The sequence below is a fragment of the Macaca fascicularis genome, chromosome 3 (assembly GCF_037993035.2).
Source record: "Macaca fascicularis isolate 582-1 chromosome 3, T2T-MFA8v1.1".
NCBI lineage: Eukaryota > Metazoa > Chordata > Mammalia > Primates > Cercopithecidae > Macaca > Macaca fascicularis.
The window spans coordinates 6,976,339-7,004,086 of record NC_088377.1 but is presented as its reverse complement, the minus strand read 5'-3'; the positions used below and the strand labels follow the sequence as shown (position 1 = coordinate 7,004,086).

Genomic DNA, 27,748 nt, shown 5'->3' with positions numbered 1-27,748 from the left:
TTCAGGGTCTCAGAGTGGCTTCTATCTGTATGATAGGAAGGCTCCAATGAAGCTCATTCTCCTATATTTATTCTTTTTAGTCCAAAGACAAGCTCCTATTAACTTTGTGTGCAATGCCATTTATTTTTGGCCGTCTTTTGAAATACTGTGCTCAGCTCAAGTGAACAAGTTCTTGCCCCAGGTGTTAGAAACGTTGGCCACATCCTAGCAGGAAGCTGGGAGCGTGAATCAGCCACAAAGAAGGGCATCACAAAGGAACCTTAAAAGGAGGCCAAACTCAAATTTCTGGAAATGTGTTAAAGGTTCCACATGTATTCTGAGATCTATAAATATCTCATCTCCTATCTTTGAAAGGCCTTACTGCTAGTTCAAATGTAAATCCTCATTAGGTTATAAACCCTGAAAGGATTTTGTCATCAAAGATAGTGCTAAAATTAGATGCTTCCCGGCTGAGCCCAGCCTGCTTGCTTGAAGAAGCCAAATTATTTCCCCCTCTGTGAATTCAAAGCCCTGACAAATTCACCTCTCCCTCCAGGCTGTCAATCCAATTGGAAAAGTCCTTTGCTGAGTACCTGGGTATCAGTGTCCTCTCAGGTTATCCTTTGCAGGAGGGCTCACAAGGGAAGATTTGAACCCAGAGCAAGCCTGTTCTGACTGCTGTGGGATGCAGAGGCAGTGGCTACCATGCTGCTTTCCACTTCCTTCCCCTTAGCTCCTGGGCAGCTGCAGAGCAGACTCGGACTGGCTCATGTCTCCTTGAAAGCATAGCAGAGACGTTTGCATTTCAAGAAGATTTGATCTTATACTTTCTCCTTTACTTTTGGCCAAGATTTACTTGCACTATGCATTGAGAAGCTCAGATGGTATTCAGTAAGCATCGCCCTAGATAAATCTTTTTTTTTTTTTTTTTTTTTTTTTTTTTGAGACAGAGTTTCACTCTTATTGCCCAGGCTGGAGTGTAATGGTGCAATCTTGGCTCACTGCAACCTCCACCTTCCGGGTTCAAGCAAGTCTTCTGCCTCAGCTTTCCGAGTAGCTGGGACTACAAGTGCCCGTCACCACGCCCGGCCAATTTTTGTATTTTTAGTAGAGATGCGGTTTTGCCATGTTGGCCAGGCTGGTCTCAAACTCCTGACCTCAAGTGGTTAACGTGCCTTGGCCTCCCAAAATGTTAAGATTACAGGCGTGAGCCACTGCACCTGGCCCCTACAGAAATCTTAACTGGGGAGAATAAGGAAGGAGATATCACATTTACAATATCATCTACTCTCATTCATTCATTCATTCATTCATCTACTTATTTATTTATTGTCAAATATTTATTGAACATCGAATGTATACTAGGCACTAGGATAGGTACAGGGGTAGAATAAAGGATAAGAACTTGCATTAGGTAGAGCTCCCCAGAAATAGAACTCGAGATGTGAATTTACATGCAGTGATTTATTAAAGTGTTATCAAGATAAATCAGGAATAGGGTGGAGGAGGAAAGTCTGGAAAAATTCAGACTTTGTTCTACCTTGATGCCAGGGAGCTGGGTTTTCATGCACCTGCAGTTGTCAGTCAGTCTGAGTGGTATGGTAATGCCATCTATTGCAATACAGATTCAGGAAGAGGGGATCCAGGAGTTGTGGGGTCATATGTAGTTATGCGTGTTGATTAGGTTGAGTTTGAGCTTTACATGGATGGGCAAGTGGAGGTGTCTGGAGGCTATTGAATGTGGACTGGAAGCTCAGAGAAGTCAGGTTGAAGATTTAAATTTAGGAATCATCAGAATATAGATGGTAACTAAAGCTGTGATTGAAGACAAGATGCTAACATTGCCCAGGGTGAGTAATGCACAGGACTGAGGTTGCAACTCTGGGAACATACACCTTTGAAGGTACTTTGGAGAAAGAGGAACTTGCTAATGGCTCACGCCTGTAATCCCAGCACTTTGGGAGGCTGAGGTGGGTGGATCACGAGGTCAAGAGATCAGGACCATCCTGACTAGCATGGTGAAACCCCGTTTCTACTAAAAATACAAAAATTAGCTGGGTGTGTGGGTACGTACCTGTAGTCCCAGCTACTCGGGAGGCTGAGGCAGGAGAATTGCTTGAACCAGGGAGGTGGAGGTTGCAGTGAGCCAAGATTGCGCCATTACACTCCAGCCTGGGTGACAAGAGCGAGACTCCATCAAAAAAAAAAAAAAAAAAAAAAAAAAAAAAAAAGAAAAAAAAAAGAAGAGAGATCTGAGGTGATGCTCTGTTCTACCTCAAGACCCTTCAGAGAGTCCCCACCAGCAACATGGCTCTCACTGAATATTGCCGCTTGATCTTGGACTTCTCAGACTCTATAACTTTGAGAAATAAATTCCTTTTCTTCATAAACCAGTTTCAGGTATTCCGTTATGATCAACAGAAAATGGACTAAGACCGAAGGGGAGACATAGGACAGTATCTCCAGTGAGTGCAGGGAAAGTGGGGGGCTTTTGTACTGATGGGGGAGACTTGAATGTCTTCACACATGGGTATAAGATGAGATCCAGGTATAGAAAGGAGGGTGAGAGTTTTATAAAGTTGGGAGCAGCTGTGATCCAGAGTATGGATGGAGGGAGGGGTTATGGATGGAAGGAGGAGTTATGGATGAGAAGAGGCAGGGTCAGGAAGGAGATGGCTGTGAGGAGTTTGGTGGTGGGGGCAGAACAGGGAAGATACACTATGGCCTTTGATGTCAGGGGTGTCTGTCTGCTGAGAGTGAGGGAAGGAGATGGGCTGGGCACTTGGAAAGGTCCCTAAGGGTTTGCCTGGGTTGGCATCGGATGTGCTGGCTCCCCAGAAGACTCACCTGGCTCAGCAATGGTCACTTGGTTCACCTTTCCAAGGATGAGAAATGTGAGCAGCTACTGCCGGTGTACTATGGCAGGAGCAGGGTCTCGGAAGAGGGAGGGACTGGGGACATGCTCCCTACGGAGAGACCGTCAGACTTTTTACCAATGACGGCAACAACAGAAAACAGTTTTCTGCTGACTCTCATGCAGGGGCCACCAGCACAAATTTAGAAATCTACTCAAGAGGATGTTCAGGTAGAGCTTTGTCTAAAGAGAAGTTTTTATTTAGAAGGACCTGAGGGAAGGCCTATCTTTTCAACAGCAGCACGTGAGATTTTGTGCAACACACATGAAGCCTCCAGCATCTGAAACCTACACATGATCAGGTTGGTCTTTTAAACTTCCTTTTCCCTCTAGGATAAAATGCAAATACAAAAATAATTAGGTGAGTTTAGGAGTTTATTAAAAGCATAAAAGTCTGCCTTATACACTGAGCTCATAGACATGGAGAACATCCCTTTCTACATTCCACAACACATCTCTCCACACTGACTTTCATGTCACATTCTTCGTAAACATTCACCTTTTCACCGGTTTGGGCTGATACCTGTGCAGGGTGCTAGGAGTACAAAAAATAAATGAAAGGCAGGCTCAACTTACCCCCCACCACACACTTTTAAGGAGCTCAAATATTTGCCCAGTGATGTTGGTACTGAGAAAGGTCATCTCCTTGTTGGGCAAACAGGGCCTTAGAGGCCTCCTGGTCCACTCAGGTCTGGTTACTGATGCCCAACCAGATGGCCTTTTGTGAGACCTCCTGACTTGTTACTGAGAAGCTGGTGCTTAGAATAAGCCTCTCAGTGCAGTGTTCTTCCTATTAGGCTATGTTCCTTGCTCATCCCAAATTTTCCTGTGATCCTAGGTCATTGAATAAGCCAATTTCACATGCTGCAGAATGGACATGTGAGGCAGGTAACCAAACACAGCTGAGAATGGACCTTGACCAAGATGGACACTAGAAGCTTTTCCAGTTACTTCCATAGCAACAAGAATGTCCCCTTGCCAGGTGCTCTGTAACTCCATTTGGAAGCATCTTCATTATTCTTGGCTCCATGCAAAGAACTCCCAGTCCTCTTCCTGGAAATGTCAGCACCTTGGTGTTGAGGGTTAACTTTTGCTACAGAAGTGGACAGAATGCCATCTGCTAACTCGAAGATGATGAGAGGCCTGTCAAAGAGAATCAACTGGAGAAGAGAAGTAGAAGTTTCAATGAGACAGGAATGTTCTCTCATCACATGACTTAACAGAGGAATAGACACAGGATTCGGCTGATACTTGATTGAGGTAAAATCAGTTCTAGTGGCTGTATCTTTCTCTGGCTGTTGCTTCACTTGGCATGTGCAGAGTGTATCTCTTAGAACTGTCATTAGTCACCTTCCTGGGCTGTGACAGAACCACCTCTCACCCTGGATAGGGAAGCAGATGTTGAGGGGTTGTTGACGTGCTGCAAGAGTGTAGTAGATTTGTGTTTTACCAAGTGTTAGCAGTAGTTGCAGGGACGACTGTGCTTCCACTCAGGGTGAGAGGCCTGGTTTTCTGTGCCTGGGGGTTGGACCACGATACCACACCATCAGTTTGCCATCTAGGAAGCTGCACCTTTATAAGACACTTACACTTTCAGCTCTAGAAACAGGAAGCATCTTTTTAATAGACTGCTAAAACATTGCTTCACAGAGTAGCAAGGGGACAGTCCCCTCTATTTAGTGAGGTGGTCACCCTTAGGGCAATCTCAGAGAATGAAAGATTGAGGCAAACATTGAATTAATTGCTTGAGAATAAAACCCTTGCAGGTACACACAGCATGACTGGGAATGCCACCTCTGCTTTGGCTGTGATGCCCTCTGATGTCCAGTGGACATGGTGACCCACCTAGGTTGCAGTCTGGTCCAGCACTGCTGTCCTCAAGGACCCTTGGAGCACCCCTTGCCCCTGGTGCCACCACACATATGAATGTACGTGGCAGGTATTTTCTTCTCCATGGAAAGATGATCTCCTAGAGGCAGAGTCCAGCACTCTGGGAGATCCAGTGCTGAAGATGATAAACATTATCTTTTCTTCTTAGAGGGGGGTTGAAGTTTCTGGGACACAAAAGGCTTTCTGGCTTTGTCAAGCTGGTCTTGAGAGATGAAACAGGCGCCCCCCGCCATGTGCTGAAAGTCACTTTTACCAAGTTTTCCGTTTTTCTTTCTTTTTGATGGTGAGAGATTGAGAAGAGAAAGAAAAAAAAATACCACTCCCACCAAATCGCAAAAAGTTTGTGAGTCTAAGCTGTGACTTGTCCCTCTGGGGAGTGGGTGAGGGAGCTGGTGCTGCCCACGTCTGGTTTGTGCTTGTTGAGGATGGTAGAAAGCCTGGGACTTTTACCTTTCTTGTGAGTTACCAGGTTGGCTTGTCTCGGTTTCATAGATGCTGGCAGAAGGCACGAGACTCCTGGGTCAGAGATTGAGGATATCATTGCTCAAAGTATAGCAGTAAGTGTGAGAGCCATATTCTCACCAGCTCCCCATCCCTGCAGGGCCCATGGGGTGATTCAGAGACGTTCAGGTGGACGCTGTGCACGCAGTGGGTTTGTGTCATAGCTGAGGAGCTCTAAGCTTAGAGCTCAAACTTTTTTTTTCCCCCAGACAACAAATACTTGTAAGATGCCTATTGTGTGCCAGGGACGTTTCTAGGAACTGTGGAGACTGTAAACAAAACAAAGAATTCTATTCTTGTGAAGCTGACATTCTTGAGAGTAAAGACAGGTAACAAAGAATAACCATTATGAATAAATAAATTTCAGAGCAAGTTAGATGATAAGGGTATGGACAAGAGCTAAAGCAGATATGGGGGCAGGAATCCTGGGGGAACTGCGGCATTGAATAGGGTGCTCACGGAGGCCCTCGTTGAAAAGATGAACTTAGACCAAAGATGAAGGAACTGAGGGAGGCTGCCCCAGACCTGTCTAGAATCTCTAGACAGGGACCAGTGAGGCTGTGGCTCCTGATTGGCTGTGTCTAATGCCTAAAAAACTCTGGAAGGGGGCTGCTGGTACACCTGCCCAAATTTTGCCTCAGAAGGAGACATTGTTTTTATTATCTAGGTCAGCCAACAAATCTGCCATCTGTCTAGCAAGGACACACTATCTCTATCTTCCAAGGCTATCTGCTACGCAAGCATCCTTGCAAAAACAGTAGAGAACAGAAGCCATCAAAGCCTCTGCTCAAGAGACATGTACAAATGCAGTGACCCATGGGGGATGGTCTCACAACAGGTACACCCACTCCTATGCTTGATGGCACTCAGGTGACCCAAGTTATCATCAGGCCCATCCAGTCTTCAGTCCCTGCTTGCCAAGGGGTGAGGAGTTCAGTGAGGATCCTGTCCACAGCTCCATCTGACCCTGCTGTAGCTCTGGCTCGTCAGTGCCACATATTCTTCAGGCTACTCAGTGACCCTGCCATCACAAGTCTCCTCCTCAAGCTAACAAACATCCCACAGCAAACAGACACGGGTTTTATGCAGGTCTGAAGATTCCTTCCTGGCTTAAACTTTTGTTAGGGATTACAACAGCTTGGTTTCCAAGATCTGCAGAAAATCTTTCCTTCACTGCAGCCACACTCTACTGCCTCTCACGGACCATTTCGGAATAATGGGTGGAGAAGCAACATGGGCCTCGGGTGCCCTGGATATTAAACTGAGGATATTTAGTCTTTCCAGGTGGTCTTCAGAGAGCTGAGATACTCTCTACCACGTTCCTTAGAAATTTAAAAGAGGACGTTTATGGACAAACTGTTAGGTTCCTTTGAACCTTTGGTGAGTAGGTGGCCTCTAACACACTAGTCCTTTGGTCCCGTCTTATTCCAGTTCTAGAAGCCTGTGCGTCATTGCTGGAAATTGATTCATATAGTTCCAGAGCTTCTCTAGAAGGCCTCAGCCATGTCCTTAAAAGTTGCATAAACCTTTTGGCATATGAGTGATTCAGGGATCATGACACCAGACCAGAGGGACTTTACTGAGTGGTGATCTCCTGCTTATTTAAAGAGCAATGTAAGCAACAGTGTATTTTCTGCGTCGTAAGGTAGTATCAAGGGTCTCTGCAGCAAGGGCCCAAAGACGATGGGTGGAATAAAAGCTTATCCAGTGTAGCTGGTGACCAGCTTCATGTCATGGCACTGTTCCATCTTTTGCCATCTCAACTGTTCCCCTTCTTCTCTTCACGGGTAGACACGGTGGACATGGATGCAAGACAGCAGTCATCAGGCAGATGTGAATATGTAGCCAGTGGCTTACTGGCTACATATTAAGAGAAGGCCTTGCTTAGTCCAGGAGAGTGGGCATTTTTCAGGCTGTCAGCCAGATGGATGCTGAGGAGCAAACCCAGTCCACTGACCTAATAGCTATTGCCCATGTACCCTACAGATATTGACCAGAGGATACAGAATTTGAGTTTCACCATTCCAACACAGAATAATCTGTGTGCAGACTTGGGCTAATAGGATGACTTCCACAAAACAAATCAGACAAGTAGAGGTCCAGAGGAAAATCTATTATTATTACTGTCAATAACAGTCATTTTAGTATACACTACCCTTTAATCTGCAGCCCCTGGAAGACAATAATCATAGACCCCTATCTGAACTGGAAGGAGGTGATCTTTTGAGACAATTGTTTGTGTGTTGAACTGGTTTTAATGAGTACTTTTTAAGGCAGGAGTCTTGAAAGCAATCCATTCTAGAGGCAAATATAATGTAGAATTTTTTTTATTTTTGTACAGGTTGAGAGAAAAATGTTAAAAAGGTGAACTTCTATGTTTGGGGGATATAGAAGTTTTAGGTTGATGAAAGATAGACTTTTATTTTTTTTGCCCAGAAAGTAGCATTTCATTTCTTTTGCATAAAAAAAACCAGTCTGAGAATATGCAAACAGTACATGTCAACACGGATTAGATTCTGAAACCATGGATGCACACCTCACATTCATGGAGTCATCTAACACTAGCACCAGCAGGTGGTCCTGGACACATTCTGTGTCACTGAATCTAAGCAGGCAGATGGGCCTGCCTGGAAAATAAATAGAAGGAAGAAAGGATGGGAAAGGAGGGAGGGAGGGAAGGAAAGACATTTCTGAATGCGTTCCCAAGATGGTAATAACTGGCACCAGTCTATGTTGGTGGTCTTAATGGAAGCCTGTAGAGAATCTTCAGCCTGGGAGACTGAGCAGCCACGGACGTTTGATCATGTTTTCTGGTTAATGCCAAATCTCTGACATGAAGACCTGGTTATCTTTCACTTCTATGGAAGTGAGCCTGGAATGGAGTGTTGCAGCCAGGGGAGGATTACATCCTCTTTCAAAAGCAAACCGTGTGAGGGATGCGGGATAGAGAATGCAGTTCCAACTATTTATGAGTAAATTCTCTCTTAGGATGAGCCACATGGGAGATAAACTGGGGGAAGGGAAACTAAAAACTTAGATTTTAGAGGAACATCACTTTCCTCTGGTTACAGAGGATTGAGGCAATGTTTATTAAGATGGTCTATCACAAATTTGGATACCAGGCATAGTGGAGATAGGAAAAGTCATGCAGGGTAGGATGCATGATCGTGCCCAGGCTGGGGCTACATTTCAGACTCTAGAGCAAGGGTTTGGCAAATGTTTCCTGTAATGGGCCAGGTAATAAATATTTTAGGTTTCATAGGCTATACCATCTCTGTTACAACTATTCAGCTCTACCATTGTGCCATGAAAGTAGCCATAGACAATAGCAAATAGTGTATGTGGTCTTGTTTCAATAAAACTTTATTTAAAAAAACAGCAGGAGGCTGGATTTGGCCCATAGGTCACAGTCAGTTGAACCCTGGCCATGGGCAGGCAAGGGACAGAGCCTTGCGAGGGGCTTTGAATACTTGGGCTGGGCTCTGGTTTCGGTGGAGACCAGCCTGCATTTTGTCCTCTCCAGCTTGAGAGCAGGAGCTGCACCTTCTTTGTGCTTCCTGGAGATTCCTGAGGAGTTCAGGGTGTTACTATGGACTCTGGTTTATTAAATTGAGCTCTGGGTTCAGGCCTGGTGTTTCCAAACAGAAGTACCAATGGGAAGGAGGACCAGGCCATTGGTAGAAGACGAGAGAAGCAGACATGGAAATAAAGGCAGACAACCTTTTCTTTTTTATTTCGCTTAGACAAAATGCAAAGAGTGTCTCATTAAATTAAAAAAGAAACAAAAAAGAAAATCAAATTGATTCCCCCCCACCCCTTCACTGACGGCACTCATCCTAATTAACAAAAGAAGACCAAATTGAGAACCCGGTTTCTAATGGGAAAGAAAGGTGTGCAAACGTGACTGAAGTTTTCCCCTGCCCGCAAATCGGTGTTCCTTTTAAAATCACAAATAGGCTAATTTCCCCCCCACCCTGTTTTCTTTCTTGCCTCTTGTGTGATAGAACTTCCAGTCAGAAGGTTTAATTAATCCCCCCATGCACTTTTGTAGAAAATCAGTAAAAATGCAATAGCCTGTGAAGATCATAAAACTGGACTTCTTTCCCAAAAAATCAGACGCCCAGGCGGATGGAGCTCACACTCAGACAGAAGAAAAGCGGGAGAGTCTTTGCACTGTCTGTGGTTTCAGTATTTTCTCTCTCTCTTTTTTTTTTTTAATATATTTTGGCAATTTTCTTTAATTATAAATATTGGAATTCCGTAAAAAAAAGGTAGCTTTGATTGAATTGTTTGAATTGTATTTACAACCGCTGTCCAGTCATGCTGTCTGTTATACCAGGGTGTAAGATTTTGCGTAGGGATTGTTGCCTTTCAAATGGCCCCGGGAGTCGAGCAGTGATTCTTGGGAGCTGCTCATTTTAGCTGCCTGTCCCAGCTCTGCCCCCTCCCGCTGAGGTAATGTGGCCACGGCCCCCGGCTGCCACGACTGTCCTTCTCTCGTGGAGGAGGCGGAGGAGGCGGCTTCCATCGGGATGGGCTCCAGGACCGTGGGGCGCTTCAGGGTCCGGCTTTTCTGAGGTTCCAAGCATGCTTGTCCTAAGCTCAGGTCCCTGCTGGTGCCTGGACCACCTCGGTTTAACAAAAAGTCCATTCTAAGGTATGGAGGCAAATGTATGAGGTCACCTAGAAGGAAAGACAGGGTAGTTAGTTGGTGTCTTCATTTGGTAAACACCGGCAGAATCCCCTGTGTGCATGTGGGTGGCCATGCGGGTTTTAGAGACGAGAATGGCGCTGCACACAGGTGCTTTTCTCAAGATCCTCCATCAGCGCTCACCACAAAGACAGGTGGAATCGTCCTCCTACCTCTTCGCTGGGCACGGGAGGAGCTCATTTTCCGACAGTACTTACTTGTATTAACTTACTTGTACAGAAATGGAGGAATGGAGGTAACAGAATCCTTCAAAACACCATCGTTGAAAGAAAAACATACATCAAAGGCAACAGCATCCACTGGTTACAAACGGTGATAGACCAAATCCCGCATGTGATTGGAAGCGCGGGGAGAGCACAGGGTTGAAGGAGAGACCAGGGATGTCAAGGGAAGAATGATGGACAGCTGGCTCTCGTCTTGGCAATTCTATGAAACCTTGTGACCTTGGCCAGCCACTTCATTATGGGTCTTTATGATGGCTTTGGGTGAAAGTGCCACAGCTTATGGCCTCCTTACCAGGCCCTGCCTACCTGCTAACCTCTGCGTGGCTCTTCTGTTTCAGCCATGCTGTGTATAGAGATGACAGCAGCTTAGACCAGAGTTCTAGCATTTCTACTTCCTGCTCAAGGTCACTCTGGCTTCTGTGGTGCCATGTAAACATAACCTCAGGTCTCCTTCAAGAGCATCTGCTGGCTGGGCATGGTGGCTCATGCCTGTAATCCCAGAACTTTGGGAGGCTGTGGCGGGAGGATGACCTGAGGTCAGGAGTTCAAGACCAGCCAGGCCAATGCGGCGAAACCCTGTCTCTACTAAAAAACACAAAAACTAGCCAGGCATGGTGGTGGGCGCCTGTAGTTCCAGCTACCGGGGAGGCTGAGGCAGGAGAATTGCTTGAACCCAGGATGAGGAGGTTGCAGTGAGCCAAGAGTATGCCACTGCACTCCAGCCTGGGTGACAGAGCAAGACTCAAAAACAAAACAAAACAAAAACAAACCAAACAAAAAAACCCCAAACCAAAACAAAAAAACCAAGAGCATCTGCTGCAGGCAGGGAGGTACCAGTTCTCTGGGATGCTGCAAGCCAGTGACAAGCATGACAGGGCTTTCCTCATGGCCATCCCCGCCCAGTGCGGGATCTCCCTAACAGGCATCCTTTGCTCAGGGATGCCCCATCAGCCTCACTGCAGCCTTCTCAGAGGTGCACTGCAGCCTGAGGTGCCTCCAACCAATCCCTCCTTCCCCTTCTCCTCTCACAGGTGTCAGACCTCTGTTATGGTCCCTGGACTCTCCTTGCCACCTCCTGCTTCCTCTTGCTTCGTTCTTCACAAGAATTTCCCCAATAAATTCCTTGCCTGTCTAATCTGTCTTCATAGGTGCTTCTCAGAAAACCTGAACTGCCACAGCTTCTTTCACCACCAACTACTGAAAGGTCAACTCTGACCTCTCATTGCCAAATTCTCTGGTTTCCTCTTGGTCCTCTTCCTACCTGCATTACTATAGCAATTGATGCTGTTGATATTTTTATTGTTGGCCGCCTCAGCTGCCAGGGCACTGTGGTCTTCCAGATCTCTGCCTACATCTCTGGCCATCCCTTCTCACTTTCCTTGACTGGATCCTTTTCTCTGTCTTTCCTCTAAATGTTACAGAGTATTCCCAGTGGCCTGCTCTCAGCCCTCTCTCGAAAGGCTTGGCTGCTTTCCTCTTCTCTTTATAAATAGCTTTCCCATCTATCTTTTCCATTTTGCTCTTTCTCCTGAGCCCTAAATGTGACTTTCAGGTGCTTCGCTAGGCATTTCCACATGAGTGTCCGTCTGGAATTCTGAATAACACAGTCTACCAATTCAGTTAATGAAGGCCAACTCCATCCCCTCCCAATCCCAAATGCTGCTCTTCTCCCGTGTGCTCCATCTTGTGTAACATTATCACCATCCTTCCATCCTTGAAACCTCAGAGGCGACACTGACACCTTTCTCTCCAGGTTAATTCTACTGGCAAAATATCTCTTGACTCCTTATTTTTTTTTTAAAAAAACAAGAGATAAAGTCTTGCTCTGTTGCCCAGACTGGAGTGCAGTGGTGCATTCATGGCTCACTGCAGCCTCAAACTGCTGGGCTCAAGCAACCCTTCCACCTCAGCCTCCAGAATAGCTAGGGCTACAGGTACACATCGCCATGCCTGGATAATTATTATTATTTTTAAAATATTTTGGAGACACAAGGTCTTTCTTAGTTGCCTAGGCTGGTCTCAAACTCTTGGCCTCAAGCAATGCTCCTGCTTCAACTTCTCAAAGCACTGGGATTACAGACATTAGCCACCTGGCCTTGACTCCTTCTCATTCCCATCTTCAGGGCCCTGTTTCAAGGCTTTAAAACATCCCATCACCCCCTTGCAATGCATGAGCACAATTAGGGCCCAGCCACCAAGTCCACTTTGCCACCAACACTGCCTGGCTTGAGCTGGACTGACGCTGCGTCTGAGTTTCTGCTGTTTTGGTATAGGCAGTGTGCATTCTCCAGCCCAGTGCTTTCCACTTTTATCTTTTTGAGGTATAGGGAGACAAGGGGTATTTGTGCAGCAACACTGGGATGAGCCCAAGGAGTTGCTTCTGGCCACCTTGAGGTCTGAAGGACTCACCGTCTTGGCACACCTATAACTCATGTCATACCAGGTGCAAAACTCTGGCTAGAGAATGGGCTGGTGGTATGTGGTCCTGGAGCGAGGGCCCAGGGAAAAGGATGTGCAGGGAGAGAGAGATGATAATGGTCTGAGCTCAGGAGAAGCTGTGGGATGTGAGAGAGGGAATTAAATTGTGATACAAAGAGGGTCCAAGGAAGGCGGCTTCAGAGTCAATGACAAGTGGGAGTGGTGAGAGAGGGGAAGGGGTTAGGGGCGACTCCTTCCCAGGCTCTAAGCTCAGGAAACTCTGTGGACAGTGAAACCACTAACTGTGAAAGGGTGTATAGGGGAAAGATTGTACTTTGATGACAAAAGATGAAGGGTTTAGTTTCAGACCTGCTGAGTTTGATGCAGCTGGGGACATTCAAGACAAGGTATCTAGTAGGTATTTTTATCGTAGAAACGTAGCACTAGAATGACTCATTGCTCATTTTCTGAATCTAAAGTAACTGAATATTCTCGTTTCTTTTGCTTCAAAATATTCCCTGCTTTCCTTAGGTTACTGTATGTTAACAATAGTTAATTGAGCCTTCCTCATCCAGCCCCTTTGGGCCTGTAGGCCCTGTAGGTGCAGGCTGAGGGGATCTGAGACCACCTGAGCCAAGCGAGGGCTGTCATTAGCCAGCTGCCCTGCTAGCGGGGCAACGGAAGTGATGTGTGTTTAGATAGTGCTTAAAGCCTGAACCTTAGGAAACACTTCAAGTTTACCCACAGAAAAAGGATAACCAGCATAACAGAAGGAAAGGACTATTCAAGAGTATAAGGGAACTGGCCTGTAATCTCAGCACTTTGGGAGGCCGAGGCAATGGATCACCTGAGGTCAGGTGTTCGAGACCAGCCAGGCCAACATGGTGAAACCCTGTCTCTACTAAAAATAGAAAAATCAGCTGGACGTGGTGGTACATGCCTGTAATCCCAGCTACTCAGAAGGCTGAGGCAGGAGAATCGTTTGAACCCGGGCATCAGAGGTTGCTGCACCACTGCACTCTAGCCTGGGCAACAAGGATGAAACTCCATTTCAAAAAAAAAAAAAGAGTATAAGAGAACTAAAAATAAATATGGCCAAGTCAAGCCGTAAAAATGCATTTTATACAATGTAAATGAGCATACAAATTTTCAAAATGTTATTACCCTTCCTGAAAACCTTTTACCCCCAACAATAGGAGTAATGACCTTATTTTTGGGAAATCCACCAAATGATTTCTTTGTCCTTGTATTATTACATTGTTGCACCCCTTGGTATGTATGATTCAAAATTCCATTTAGCTTTTTCAGGATGTCTTTATTCTATTAAGTGATGATGAGTAATTATATGATTTCATTGGGAATGGCAGCATGTAATTCACTAAATGACCCGGCGACACTGGATTGGGCTCGCTGAAATTAAAGGCAATTCTAATTCAATGTTGGCTTCCTACTGTCAATTGGATCCAAGGGAAGCTCAGTAATAAATACCTAGACAATAAATGCGCCATAACATTCTTTTTTTTTTTTTGATGGAGTTTTGCTCTTGTTGCCCAGGCTGGGGTGCAATGGCGCGATCTTGGTTCACTGCAACCTCTACCTCCCACCTCCCGGTTCAAGCGATTCGTCCCCCTCAGCCTCCCAAGTAGCTGGGATTACAGGCATGCACCACCACACCTGGCTAATTTTTGTATTTTTAGTAGAGACGGGGTTTCTCCATGTTGGTCAGGCTGGTCTCATATTCCTGACCTCAGGTGATCCGCCCACCTCAGCCTCCTAAAGTGCTGGGATTACAGGCGCGAGCCACCGCACCTGGTCCATAACATTCTTATAGGAAGAAATTACATAATTTGGCATTCTTGTAAAAAGGGTTTTGGTAACTTGATGCATCTGAACTCTGGCTTATAAAAATATAATGGCATGAGGCCTACCCATTATAGACACTAATGAGGAGGGTTCAGGAATATCTTGCCATCTAGAATAGCTTTGTTCCTGAAAGATGAAATAATTTGATTTTTTAAAACTTTATGAAACTTCATGGCATTGAAAATTACTTATGTTCCTTTATGGTAGCTATTCTTCAGTCTTCTCTAACTAGGTGTTAATTATTTGCAAAAAAAAAAAAGTGATGAAAACATTAACAGAGTTGTCATTAAGAAATAAATTGAATAATTCTTTTGAAATGAGAACATCCTTTTGTATGTGAATCAATACATCTTAATTGACCAATCTTGCAATTTGTAGTTTTATATAATCAATCTCCAGAAGGTGATGTCTTTATTCCTAAGAATCTTATAAACAAATTGTTAATTTTCTTATTTATTTATTTTTAATTATTTTTATTAAATATTATTTTTCTCATGTTGTTCGTATATTTGAGGAAATGCAACAGACATTTACCTCCAGGGTTCTTTAAAAATATAGGTCAAGAATGCCTCATGCTGTTTCTGAGACCCGACTCAATCACGAACACTTGACATATTTGTAATGTGTTGCAACAGATTTGGGGATAAATCTCTATTCTAGTGACTCCCCACTGAATGCACAGGGCTTATTAAACCCCTACAAAGTAATAGCATCGTGGTCCCCGCTGGACTGCAGAACATTCGGGTCTTAGATTGGAAGGAAGAAACGTGTTTGAAATCAAAAGATAGGACTCATAATATCTGCATCCTGCCTGCAGGGGCTCCCACTTCAGATGTAGTGATCAAGAGGGCTCCAGTCACTGAAATGGACAGGTGAGAAGTAAAAATCCTTCATAATGGAAACAGCTCAGTGCTTACATGCAATGCCTACATGTGTTTGTTTACTGCAGGTCTGATAAGTATCTCTGAATATCCATTATCTCTGATTGATCCAGTCTTTCAGGTAAAACTCTATGTAAAGTTGTGCGATTCTCTAATTAGCTCCCTTCAAAAATGTGTATTTTCTGATTAGCACCCACAGCAGCCCTTTCAACTGTGTGCATGCTGCAAATGAGTTCTCTCAATAATTCATGCACTTACAGAGAAGAGAGCACCAGAGTAGTCAGCGGTAAGCTCTGTTATTATAGGCACTTATGTCCATTAAAACCCCAGCCCATGGGCTCATCAACAAAGCCTCTGAGGATGTGGACTCTCTAATAGTCATCCCATGTGCTTCAGATGCCTACACATACCAAGACAACTCACACAGTTATTGATCCAGAAAGAGACACGTGATGTGTGAGACTGTGTTGACCATGGGGACATTGGCACAGCATCCCCCACCCCCAGCACCCTGCCATCCGCCTGTGTCACATGGGAGAAACTAGCCCTTGGCTTTAATTGTGGTGATGAGGAGTAGAGGCCAGGATAACATTGCCTGCATTTATCTGACAGTTCTAGATCTGAGCTCAGTTTCCTCATCCATAAAATGGGAGTAATAGCAGAATCTAGCATAGAAGGCTGTGGTGAAGAGTAAATTAGATAATGCATGTGAACACCTTCCATGGATTAAGAAATCTGTTTCCACAGAGAGCAGGGCCTTCATGGGTGTGTTTGGCACTCCCCAGCTCACTTGCCCCATAGCTTATCAGTCAGGACCCTCTCCAGTTCTCCTATGCAGTGAAAAGTAGCAGGGATCCAGGAGAAGTCTGAGGATCTTTTGTGCTTTGAACTCCAAGGTCACCATATTGGGTCACCATGCCATGGGTACTCACCTCCACTGGGTGCAAATGCCCTCGGCGTCTCTGTGTGTAAATCTATCATTGCCATAAACACTGGCAAAGGCAAATGCCCGGTCTTAGTACTTGTTTCAGTAAAACCAGCTATGACAAAATTCACTTATATTCCTGGTAATGATTTCCAAACTCTATGGCGTCACTTCCTCTGCTTTGCTTCCCTCTACCTGTCTCCACATTTCCCCCTTCTCCTTCTCCCTCCTTCTTTCCCTTCCTTTTTCTTTCTCTCTTTCTCTCATTCTCTCCACTCTTTCCTTTATTTTCCTTCTACTATGGTTTGGCCGTGTCTCCACCCAAATCTCTTCTTGAATTGCAGCTCCCATAATTCCCATGTGTTGCAGGAGGGACCCAGTGGGAAGTAATTGAATCACGGCAGTGGTCTCCCTCCTACTGTTCTCATGGTACTGAATGAGTCTCATAAGGTCTGATGGCTTATAAGGGGTTTTCCCTTTCACTTGGCTCTCATTTCTCTCTTGCTGCCTCTATGTAAGATGTGCCTGTCACCTTCCACCATGATTGTGAGGCTTCCCCAGCCACATGGAACTGTGAGTCCATTAAATCTCTTTTTCTTTATAAATTATCCAGTCTCAGGTAACATGAAAACTAACTTCCTTCCTTCCTTCTTTTCCTTTTTTTGTTTCCCTTGTACTAAACCTTCATCCATGAAATCAAAGGCATAGAAAAGGGGTAAAAGCATGAAGCAGGGGAGGAACAAAGAGATGGCTGAGTGCAAAAAGACAGCAAACAGGGCATAAACATCAAGAAAAGTGTGGTGCGTGTGTGTGTGTGTGTGTGAGAGAGAGAGAGAGACAGAGAGACAGAGAGAGATAGAGAGGAGAGAGATATGGGAGGGAAAATCCAACTGGAAGAGCAGCATACTGAAAGGGGAAGTGGAGGCATGGAGAAGGAAAGGACTAGCACTGGCAGGAGGACCCGGCTCATGGTCTGACAGCAGGAGGGACTGAGCTTGAACTCACTTCCATGCCCTCCTTCTCCGCTGCTCACCTACCTGCCCACACTGCCGGTTCCTTCCCCTTCCCAGTGAGCTAAACCCAGTTAGTGTCTCCTGCCTAACCCCAGCATGAATACAAAGGCTAACAGAGTCCTGCCTGGGCCTTTGGGACAGGGTCCCCCCTGCTGACTTCTTTGGGCTGTAGTGGTGGATTTGCACACCACAAACCCACTGTGCTCTGCCTTGAGGCCAATACCCTTCCTGTCAGACTCTAACTGAGGGTGAGGGATGAAGCAGGTGGAGAAGGCCCAGCACAGAGAAGGGCTCTGGGAAACTGAGGGACTGAGATGCAGGAATATATCAGGGTCAGGGGAGGCTGAGATGAATGAGGTTGGGTGAGTGTGAGGGAGGATGGATGAGAGAGAGGGGGATGAGAGAGAGGGGGAAGAGACAGAGAGAGAGAGAGAGAGAGAGGGATCAGAGAGAGGGAAACACACACACAGAGGGAGGCAGAAAGAAAGAAATGTAGCTACACAGATCCGTAGACAGATAAAAATTAAGGGCAGAGTCACAAATAGAGAAGGGAAAAAGGGAACATGGTAACCAACTGGGACAGTGGTAAGGAGTAGTGGGGGAAGAGGGCACCAGAAAGGTGGGCGCTATGAGAATAAATGTGTATTACCCACAATTAACAGCCCTTGTGGAGCTTTAAAGATGTGTGTACCATACAATGACCACTGGCCCATCCATCACTGGGGCACCCATTTCTCATTCTCTCCTCATCAGCCTCACCAAAACCCAGTGCAGATCACAGGCTGCACCCATCACTGCCTTTCTGGAGGGAGCCCAGGCAGCTGCTTTGACTTCAGCCTTGAGGATGAGACGCTTTACCAATTATTGCAGCATAATGCTTTATTATTTGACATCATGCTTCATTTCTCATCCTTCTGTTGCTGCCCTCTGGGGACCTTCAGTGCCATTAACGTCTCCAAAAGTCCTGATTAAATAAGTCAGCATTGATTTCTCCTTCCTTCCCTAACCACTCTGCATACAGGTATCACAAGCACCACGTTGCCTTTGGTTCTGAAATGTACAGATTTCAGGCCCCACATCTATCATCAGATACACACTCAGAGCTTGTCCCCCTCCACTCTAGTGCACTCATGGTGCACTAGAGCCATGGTTGGCCTCACTGCGTGAAAACTGCTGAACTAAAGCTGCCTCCTTTTAGTTGAAACCCAGGAAAGCAAAACTTCCTGAACTTTCTCAATCTATTCGGACACACGCAAAGTTTGAATGTATTTCAGTTCTTGGAAGAAGGATGGCAAAATCAATACTGAAACAACAAGAATGAAGTGATTCACAAAATCTATAATGGATGTGCATTCCATTAATCCATCATCAAACAATGGCTCTTGCCATCTTGCAGGCACCACACTAGGGGAAAATATCTGAACACTAGATCAGAGGCTCTCCACTGAGGGCGGTTTTGTTCCCAGGGGACATGTGGCAAAGTCTGGAGACATTTTGGTTGTCACAACACAGGGGAGGGTGCCACTATTGGTACCTATTGGTCAGAGGCCAGGGGTGCTGCTCAACATCCTACAATGCTCAGGACGGCCCCTGCCACGAAGAATGATCTGGCTTCAAATACTAACGGTGCTGCTGTTGAGAAACTCTGCTTTAGATGATGAGAATTCATAATGCCAAGTGTTCCTTATTTCACTTTAATTCTACTTATAAAGCATTGAATTCAACCAGGATAAGCAGTTGTACCCCTCAGCCTCAGAATACTAGTCCACAAGGAGTGACGACCTCAGTTCTTCATGGAAGAAAATAAGAGATGGTCCAATGGAACTGTAATCAGAAGGCAAAATCCCCAGGTCTTTCTCCAGTGGCACCCGCTGAGGTGGGAGCTGACTCCAGTGGAAAGAACAGTAGTTACAGACTGCAGGGCTTCGTGTTGAAATACTGTCTCTGCCTCTGTTTCTGCCTCCAGGTAGTTTTGTGACCCTTTTGAGCCTCAGTGCTCTCGCCTTTAGTCAAATGAATGAGGCACACTAGTTTCTAAAGGCATCTTGAAGCCTAAAAGAGCCCTTCTTGTGCTCTGAGCTATCTCACCTCTGAAAACTGGTTATATACATCTGTACCGGGAATGTATGGATAAGGGTGGAACAAATGAAATGCATTTCTGGGGGCCAGATATTCCAAGGCACTTTGCGGTAGCCTTCTTCCTCCTCCTCTGCAACGCTTTGTTAGTTGGAGGCTGTGAACATGCAGATGCTTTCCCAAATTTGTGGGAATGAAGGTGAATCACAGTTTTTGGGGCTTCAATCTCCTCTGGGGACACATAAAAAGGAACTTTCATCAATTTCTAACAAGGTTTGAGGTCTGCCTGGATAGAGCTGGATATTGATGCAAAAGTAAGAAGCAAAGGATGATTTCCTTGAGTTCGAGCAATTTCAATAAAAAACACAGAGACCAGACTTGCAACAACACTACAGTGTCAAAGAGCTGGTTCCCAAAGGGGAGCATAGAGTCCACCCATACCAGAGGCAGAAGAGATCTAACACTTTTTGAGTTTAATATTAATGTTGCAGCATGGTAATGAAAACTAGTAAAATAATCTCTCTTGGTAAATGAATCTTCACTCCCAAATGGCAACCAGGAAAAACCCTAAATAAATAATGTGAGACTGATATCAGAGGCCCATGTACAGGGATTCGATTACAATTCTTGGCTTGTACTCAGGGGGCCCTCATGCATTTTTTAAGAGCTCATCGATATTGTGATCCTTCTGCTTGCTCGTGAACTTTAAAAGCTACACTGAGGTATAAAAGTAGGGCTTTGACTTTGTTGAGGCTCATGATTGTTCTCAAATAAAGTAGTTCTGAATAAAAGTGGGATTGGAAAATCTTCTCTGTCCTTTAGGCAAGCGCAGAACTTAGCAACGGTTTTGGAGCACCCACTGTGGAACGATTCATGAGATCCAAAGATGGATACAGTTCCCACATGAGAGCCACGAGGAAACACACATTGGGGACCACCTGACGCAGAACCCCGGCTGGGAGCTTGCCCTTGTTCTGCCACGAAGCTGACAGAGCTGTCTCTACAACAATGTGCATCTTCAATCATCCCACAGAAGGAGCTGAGTTAGCTGGAAATGAGAGAATTCCAGACAGAGTGAATGTGTATTTGTGGAGTTGTAGGAGGCCAGAAAGTTGAAGGCTGGAGAATAGGGGTCAAGGTTGAAGGCTGGAGACCAGGGGTCAAGGTTGGAGGCTGGAGACCAGGAGTCAAGGTTGAAGGCTGGAGACCAGGGGTCAAGGATGGAGGCTGGAGACCAGGGGTCAAGGTTGGATGCTGGAGACCAGGGGTCAAGGTTGGAGGCTAGAGACCAGGAGTCAAGGCAAGGAAGACATGGCTGACCCCTCAGACGCCATGAGAGCAGCAGGAAGCCATGGAAGGAGGTTAAACAGGAGAAGGTTGACTCTTACTGGAGTTGATGGCTTGTTTCCCCTTTCTGGTTTGGGATACAGGATGCCTTAGGCCTTGGTGCCAGCAGAGTGTACAGGCGGCCACACTGGAAAACGAAGACCACACTGGTCTTTGCTGTCTTCTTCTTACCTTTCTGTATGCCCCTGGGCCTTCATGGGGCTTTAGCTTCTCACGAGGCCTCACTGGGCTGTGTGTGTTTGTGTGTGTGTATGTGTGTGTGCGTGTGTATAGGTGGCGACTGCCCATCTTCTATGAGCTGGGCTCTGTATTACTTTTTGACCTTCTCAAGATTTGCCTGTCTCATGTCTTCAGAACCCATTGCCTGCAGTCTTTGATACACACTATTCTGATAAATGAATGAGACTGTGAGGCGTGTTAATTTAAGATATTAACCCTTTTATGCCTTAGGGTAATACCCAGTGTCTTTTTACTCAGGAGATATTCAATCAGTAGGTGTCCAATACACGAGTGTCGCATATTTGTGTTTTAACTGGGTCTGAGATGCCATGAATGTTCAGTTAGCCTGGGCAGCCTTCTCTCTTGTTGTCTGCAGCGCTGGAATCTGGGAGCTTCCTTCTGGTCACTCAGCAGGGACAACGAGGCCTCTACCCCCACATCACTGTTCTCTCAGGTACACTCCTCCCCCATCACTTTCCACCTCTCGAGGAACTGGCGCAGCCCAGGATTAGAACTGAACCCCAATAAGCTACCCAAGAAAAACAGTGAGGCTTTTAAGGGGCTCAGAAGTCACAGAAAAGGCAATCAGAACACAGGGAATGCATATTCTGGAACAAGAGGACACAGACACCAGCCCAGCACCCGCAGCAAATACAGTGAACCAGCCAGACCACCGGACAAGGTCAGAGGTACAGGGGACGGCCTCTTGAACACAATGGCAGGAGGCTGGGTGCGGAGTGGTGGCTGCAAAAGACCCAATGGACATATGTGCTACGCTTTTATTTCAGGCAATGGGCTTAGAGTTCTAAGCTTGGGAACCCCTCAGAGCAGGTGCTACTGTTACCTTCTGAGTCTGAGGGGGAGCTATTAAGAAGACACTGAAATTCTACAAGAGCCCTTAAGAAGCTAAAATTGCAAATACTCCTCAGAGAGACCTGGTTTTCCAGCAGAAATCAGGATTAGCACATGCCAATATTTAGGTCGACATAGAGTGCGCGTGAACAGCAGTATGTGGAGGCTTTGTTGGATGGCCCCAGGGTTCTTTTAACCTAAAATTCTACGGGAGTGTTTGAAAGGTCATGTATGTTTGGCAGTTCAGAGGGAACTCTTGATCCCTGTTGTGTACACCAAGCTCATTCCTTTCTCCTGGCCTTTATCTTTGCTCAGCTCTCTGGACCACCAGAAGGATCTTTGCAGGGGTCTTTCCATCCCATCATTTACATCTCATTGCCTCAGAGGCCTTTCTGGGCCATTCTTTCCAAAATACTCCTCTCCCACGTTTTATCCCCTTCCTGGATTTGCGTCTCTGCCCAGCACTCACCATGGTCGGGAACGATACTATTTGTTTACTTGATCAGTGTCTGTCTCCCTTCCAGCAACAGAAGTGTCTTCAATGTGGATCTCTGTGGGTCTTGTCTATCACTGCATCCTCAGTTCCCAAAACAGGACCAGTCATTTAGTGTCCACTCAACACATGCATGGCAAAGAAACACAGGGAAGCAGGGAGGCTGAGAGGGAGGGAGCAAGCCTTCCTCTAGAAAACCCAGAGCAGTGCAGTGAGAATGTGTGTGCGTCTGTGTGTATCCATGCATAGGAGCATGTGCTTATGTGCCCACATACATGTGCATGTGTGTGAACATATATGTGTGTCCATGCATATGTGCATATGTGTGCACAAGTACCTACGCATCTGTGCTTGTGTGTGAATGTGTATGTGTGCATGCCTGTGTGTGCCCATGCACACACGTGTAGGCATCAAAGAGATTTTCATTTGAAAGGAGACCTTTACTATAATATTTATGATAAACGTTTCAAAATTGAGTTTTAGTGATGTGCAAAACAGGAGGAAGATGCCGGTGCCGAGGCCTGGCACCCCAGCTGCCTGAGCCAAGTCCTCAGGCAGTGAGGGAGATGTAGGTAAGTGAAGCTGGGAGTGGGGGTTATTTAGCTCTGAAGATTGGATTGCTGGTATCTTGTTTTGATTTAAGAGCCAACAAGAGAGATACACAGACTTCAGAGAGGGAAAACAGCATGGTCAAAATGACAACTGAGAATAAGGTGGCCAGCCTTGGTCAGAATAGTGCTGACCTGTGCAGAGGTAGGCTCTTTCTTCAGGTAAGGGCTCCTCCAGGAGCTCCTGGCCTCAATGCATGCCTTGGGCCCCGCCTCTTACTCTCCACCCTCACACCCTCAGGAGAGAGTGATGCAAGATGAATGGATCCTAAATTTAAAATCCAGTAATTGTTTCGAATTACTGTCATTCAGTGAATTAACAAGTTGGCACCAGGCAGTGGCCCTTTCCCACTAAACAAAACAAAACTCAAATGCATTCCCCAAGGAAGGGGCTGAAACTCATAATGTTGTGTCTGGGGCCCAGAGGGCATGAGCACAGAGATCCCAAGGGGTTGATGCTTTTCCTACCGCTAGTGGGGCAGGCTGTGGTAGGGTGCACGTCTGAAGCTTGAAATTGAATTAAGTAGCTTCATGCAATGGCTTCTCTTGATGGCACAGGATAAACATCATGAATCAAGAAGCAGCAACAGTAATCCAAGAATGTTTGCAACAGGCTCAAAATGCTACCTGAAACCAAGAATGGGTACTGTAATCAAAGAATTGGAAGCCACCTTGACCCAGAGGAAAAAAGATGTTAAACTTTGCGGCTATTTCTCAGAGGAATAGAATTTTGTTTTCTGTTTGTAGAGATGGGAATAGTCATCCCTTATGGAAGAAGACAATAATTTGCTGCATTTTTAGGACTTGTACTTGTACAGGCAAATTCAAAATTCAGGTATCAGGAAAATTATAGCTAGATAATGCTGCCTCCTTTGTGGATAGCTAGCCTCACTTCATGGGAGGGCACCCCTTTATCTGTTGAAGAGATGTCTTTTTTATTTGCTAAGGGCAAGAACAGAAAATAAGTCACTTTGATTAAAGGTGCTGAAAGTTGGAGTAGATTTAAATGTCCTTTTGTATTTGACTATTTCCAGTAATTGAAATATTTTCATTTTCACCAATTGGTTTTGTTGTCACAACCATAATATATTCATTCATACAATAATGTTTATGAAGCACCTACTATGTACCAGACACAGTGCCATATATGTGTATATTATACACACACACACTGGAGATACATATATATATATATATATAGTTTTAAAAATGAATTAATACTATTGGATATTCAATAGTATTAATCCATTTATAAATATTTCTTGCATGATAGCTACTTGCCTATCAGGTATCTGCTAGACCTTGAGAAGGATGAAGATAATTCAGACATGTTTCCTATTTTTCTGAAGCCACAATCTGCTCAAATTCATGTAACTTGATCCCAATTTGCAGAGAATTTAAAAGTTTGGGGATCATAACTATTTGTACCGAAGACAGAAAAAATAAAAAGGGAAAGAGAACAAAAAGGACCATCAAAAAAGAAGCTCTAAGGCTGAGGAGAAATATATCAAGAGATTTGGAAGACTATAAACGGAAACAGATATATGACTGATATCACTTAGCGTGAAGAGGGCACATAGGAAAAGAATGTGATTTAAAAGCACAACTCAAGGAGCTGCTAATTGTATCACAGCCTCCAGTTAGCCGAAAAGTAAATAGGAACCTTGTATTTTGTGCCCAACGTTGAATTTAGTTGAATTATAAAGGAGCAATGGAAAGGCTTCCAAAGGCTGAAGTATTTTCTAAAGCATATCAGATGTTCAATAATAATGCAGTCATCTAGGGTAGATAAAACAAAGTTTGTGGACATTTGAACTTGCATTGATTTAAGAGATTATTCAAACCTGTATTTATAAAATCATGTTACTCTGAAAAGTATATTAAGACAATAGTAACTTAGCTATGATCTTCCATTGCTCTAATGGATCCAGGCAACAATGTCATGAGCAAAGGTCAAATTTTTAAGAGACAATCCAACAATATGAACAGCATGTCATCAAAAAGAAGCTTCAACCCTCTAATTATGTAAAGGCCTGCACAAATAGGACAGTCTTCTAACCTAGAAGCTCAGTCTGTGCCCTAAATCACACACAAAGGGAAAATGATGGCATGCTATCTCAGGTGGAAGCATAAAGTACTTAACTGGGTGGCACACAATTGAGGTGGGTGCCTGCTAGGACTTGAGTGGTCACTGGAGAAAAATAAAAGCAAGAAGGAAGAGGCGGCCAGCAGTACAACTGGAGTCACCATGGGGATTCTAACAACCACAGCCACCAGACAGCGCCAGAAACAACAGCTAATATGGCTGAGCGCCTCCTCTGCTGACCTCTTCACCTGTGTTATGCTACGTGCATCTAACAGAAGCCCAGTACACAGTCACCAATGCCATTCCCATTTTACAGATGCAGGAACTGAAGCTGAGAACGCCTATCCAATATGCCTACAGGCTCATTGGTCTTCTCTCTGGTCCTCCTCACATTCAGGCTGAACGGCTGCAGAAAGCCATGACATTTATCCTGCATTTTTCTCCATTTGCCTTGCAAATAAACGCCAACAATACCAAAAAAAAAAAAAAAAATAGTTGAAATAAAAACACCCACAAATAACAGCTCGTCTTTTCCCCTGAGGAGGTAGACAGAATGAAAATAAATGAAGCCATCATTCTTTATTGGATGCTGGCAAGAATCTTGAGCTGGTATGGAAGATTATTTGCTGGATAAACAATTCTTATTTTATATATTTTTATGCATCTCTAAAGCTCATTTCAGCTAGGCCTTATCCCATAAAACCCAAGGGAACTGCAGTCATTCAAAAGTGAAGATACGTTTTTGAAATGGAATCAGAACAGTGGTGTAGAAAATGGGTAAAATGGGAAATAAAACTGGATTCCATAAGAGTGGCTAGATAAGTCTGTGAAGGAAAGTCTACAGGCAGCTATTTCAGGGTGAAAAAGAAAACGTGGTTCTTCAGATGAGAACTACAATTGGCTGCCATACGTTGGATTCCATCTGAAGATGTGTTTTATTTGCCCTGTACAATGGTTTACAAATATCCAAGCCAACACTAAAAAAGCTGTGAATTTCCACAGAAAACCAAGATTTCTGGCTTCTCTTAAAACACAAGCCCACACTAAGGCCCCCATTTCCACTTGTGATCAGTTGGCAGGGTCCTGCTAGAGTCTTTTCCTTTAGACAGCAGTGAACTCTGAAATGGCCCATGTCCCCATCACTCCTCTGACCCGGTTCTTAGCCTCTGCATTCTATTATCCGCCAGGCCCTGCAGACCCCAGAATATGCAGCTTTCTTTCACAACCCAGATGATTCACAGGTGTTCAAGTTGAAGACCAAACTACTGGCTGACCTAATGTTAGCCAGTTACCATCACCTTGTGTAATTCAGTGAGGCCAAGTCCCAAACACTGGCTACAGTAACACCTCTCCCCTTTCAGAAGCCCTCAGTGTGGCCGTTTTAAAATTCAGCCTTCCCATGTTTAACAGTCTTCCCCTCAAGCAGTCGGGGGCCTCCTTCTCTGCAATCAGGGCTTCCTGGGCTCTGTGACTGCTTGCTTAATAGAATACAAGAGAAATGATAGCTGTGTGTTTCCAGGCCCAACCTAAGGAAACTGGCTATTTCCACAGACTGTGTCTTGGGCCATTTGCTGCTAGAACCCAGCCACCATGCTGTGAGGAAGCTAAAGCACCTTGTGGAGAGGCCGGCACAGGGAGAACACAGCCAGGCCAGTGAGCCACTTTGGAAGTAGATGCCCAGCCCCAGGAGAGCCTCTGCAGCATGGCACCCTCACTAGACCCCACCCACATTTCAGATTCATAAAACAAGTGACTGCTGTAGTTTTAATCCAATGAACTTTGGGATGGTTTGTTATGCAGCCATCAATAAACAGAGCACCCATTTGGTCTGAACACTGAGAAGGGCTTTCATAGCAGATAAGGGAGAACCAGGAAGGTGCACTTCCCTAAGCGACGGCCCCCACGTGGTCTTGCTCACCTGGCCGATGTGCCTTTGGAACTGCCATATTCATTACTCTTCCTCCATCCTGAGGTTTGGGGGGAGATGCAGTGAACCTGCAGATTCCCGATTCGGAAGGGGTGCTGGAGGTCAGACTGTCCGTGTACTCATTTGTCCCTGCCGTCAACTGTTCGGATGACGTGTCTGATATGAAGCACTCTGTGATGGTGAACTTGGCGTGCCTCAGTTGCTCTTCCATCTTGGCGTGTTCATAGGCCCTGGCCAGTTCTTCGTAAGTGGAGGAGGCACTTTCTGTGGAGACCATGCTGCTTCTTGCTCGATCTACACCATGAAAGAGAAAAACAAGACGGACGACTCACCATCAGAAGTCTGAACCAACGGCATGGCCCTTCCTGGCTTGGGACCGTTTTCTTCCAGATCATGGTGGGACCTGGTAGGAGTTCTGGTTCCTTGTCAGAGGCTCCTGAGGCCAGCTTCACAAGCCTCAGCAGATCTGGCTAAGGAAAACTTTGTTGCAACCAAATTGCTGTAGTCAGATGTTCCAGCTTGGGACATTTCCATAAATAAGTAATGCATTCCCTCTAAAAAAGTCCTGCTTTTAGTGAAAACAGCAGGACTGGCAGCACCCCTCTCTCTGCTCCAACCTGCAAATGGATCTGTGCCCTAGAGACTCTTTAACTGGCATGAATGATTTGAGCTGCAGTTCAGCTTCTGGGGCCTCAGCTCAGGAAGGAAGATGTGACGATATTTAGAAATAAAGACGTGACATTGCACGGAAATTGGACACAAGTGCAGAATGGTCCGCAACCCCTGGGATGCATCTTCTGTTGTGATTACCCTCTATGGGG

At 45.3% G+C, this 27,748-nt stretch overlaps 1 protein-coding gene across 9 annotated transcripts in view; it reads right to left on the bottom strand.

Annotated features, from left to right (window-relative positions):
* Positions 1–8,990: 8,990 nt before the first annotated feature.
* Positions 8,991–27,748, bottom strand: part of DSCAM (DS cell adhesion molecule) — an 855,708-nt gene continuing 836,950 nt past the window's right edge. For all 9 annotated transcript variants that reach the window (XM_065541361.2, XM_065541362.2, XM_045389319.3 and 6 more), the window contains 2 exons: positions 26,919–27,221; positions 8,991–9,967 (listed from right to left, as the gene is read on the bottom strand). In XM_065541361.2, the coding sequence (XP_065397433.1) occupies positions 9,615–9,967; positions 26,919–27,221 (656 nt within the window). In that variant the 3' untranslated portion in view covers positions 8,991–9,614. The remainder of the gene's footprint in view (positions 9,968–26,918; positions 27,222–27,748) is intronic.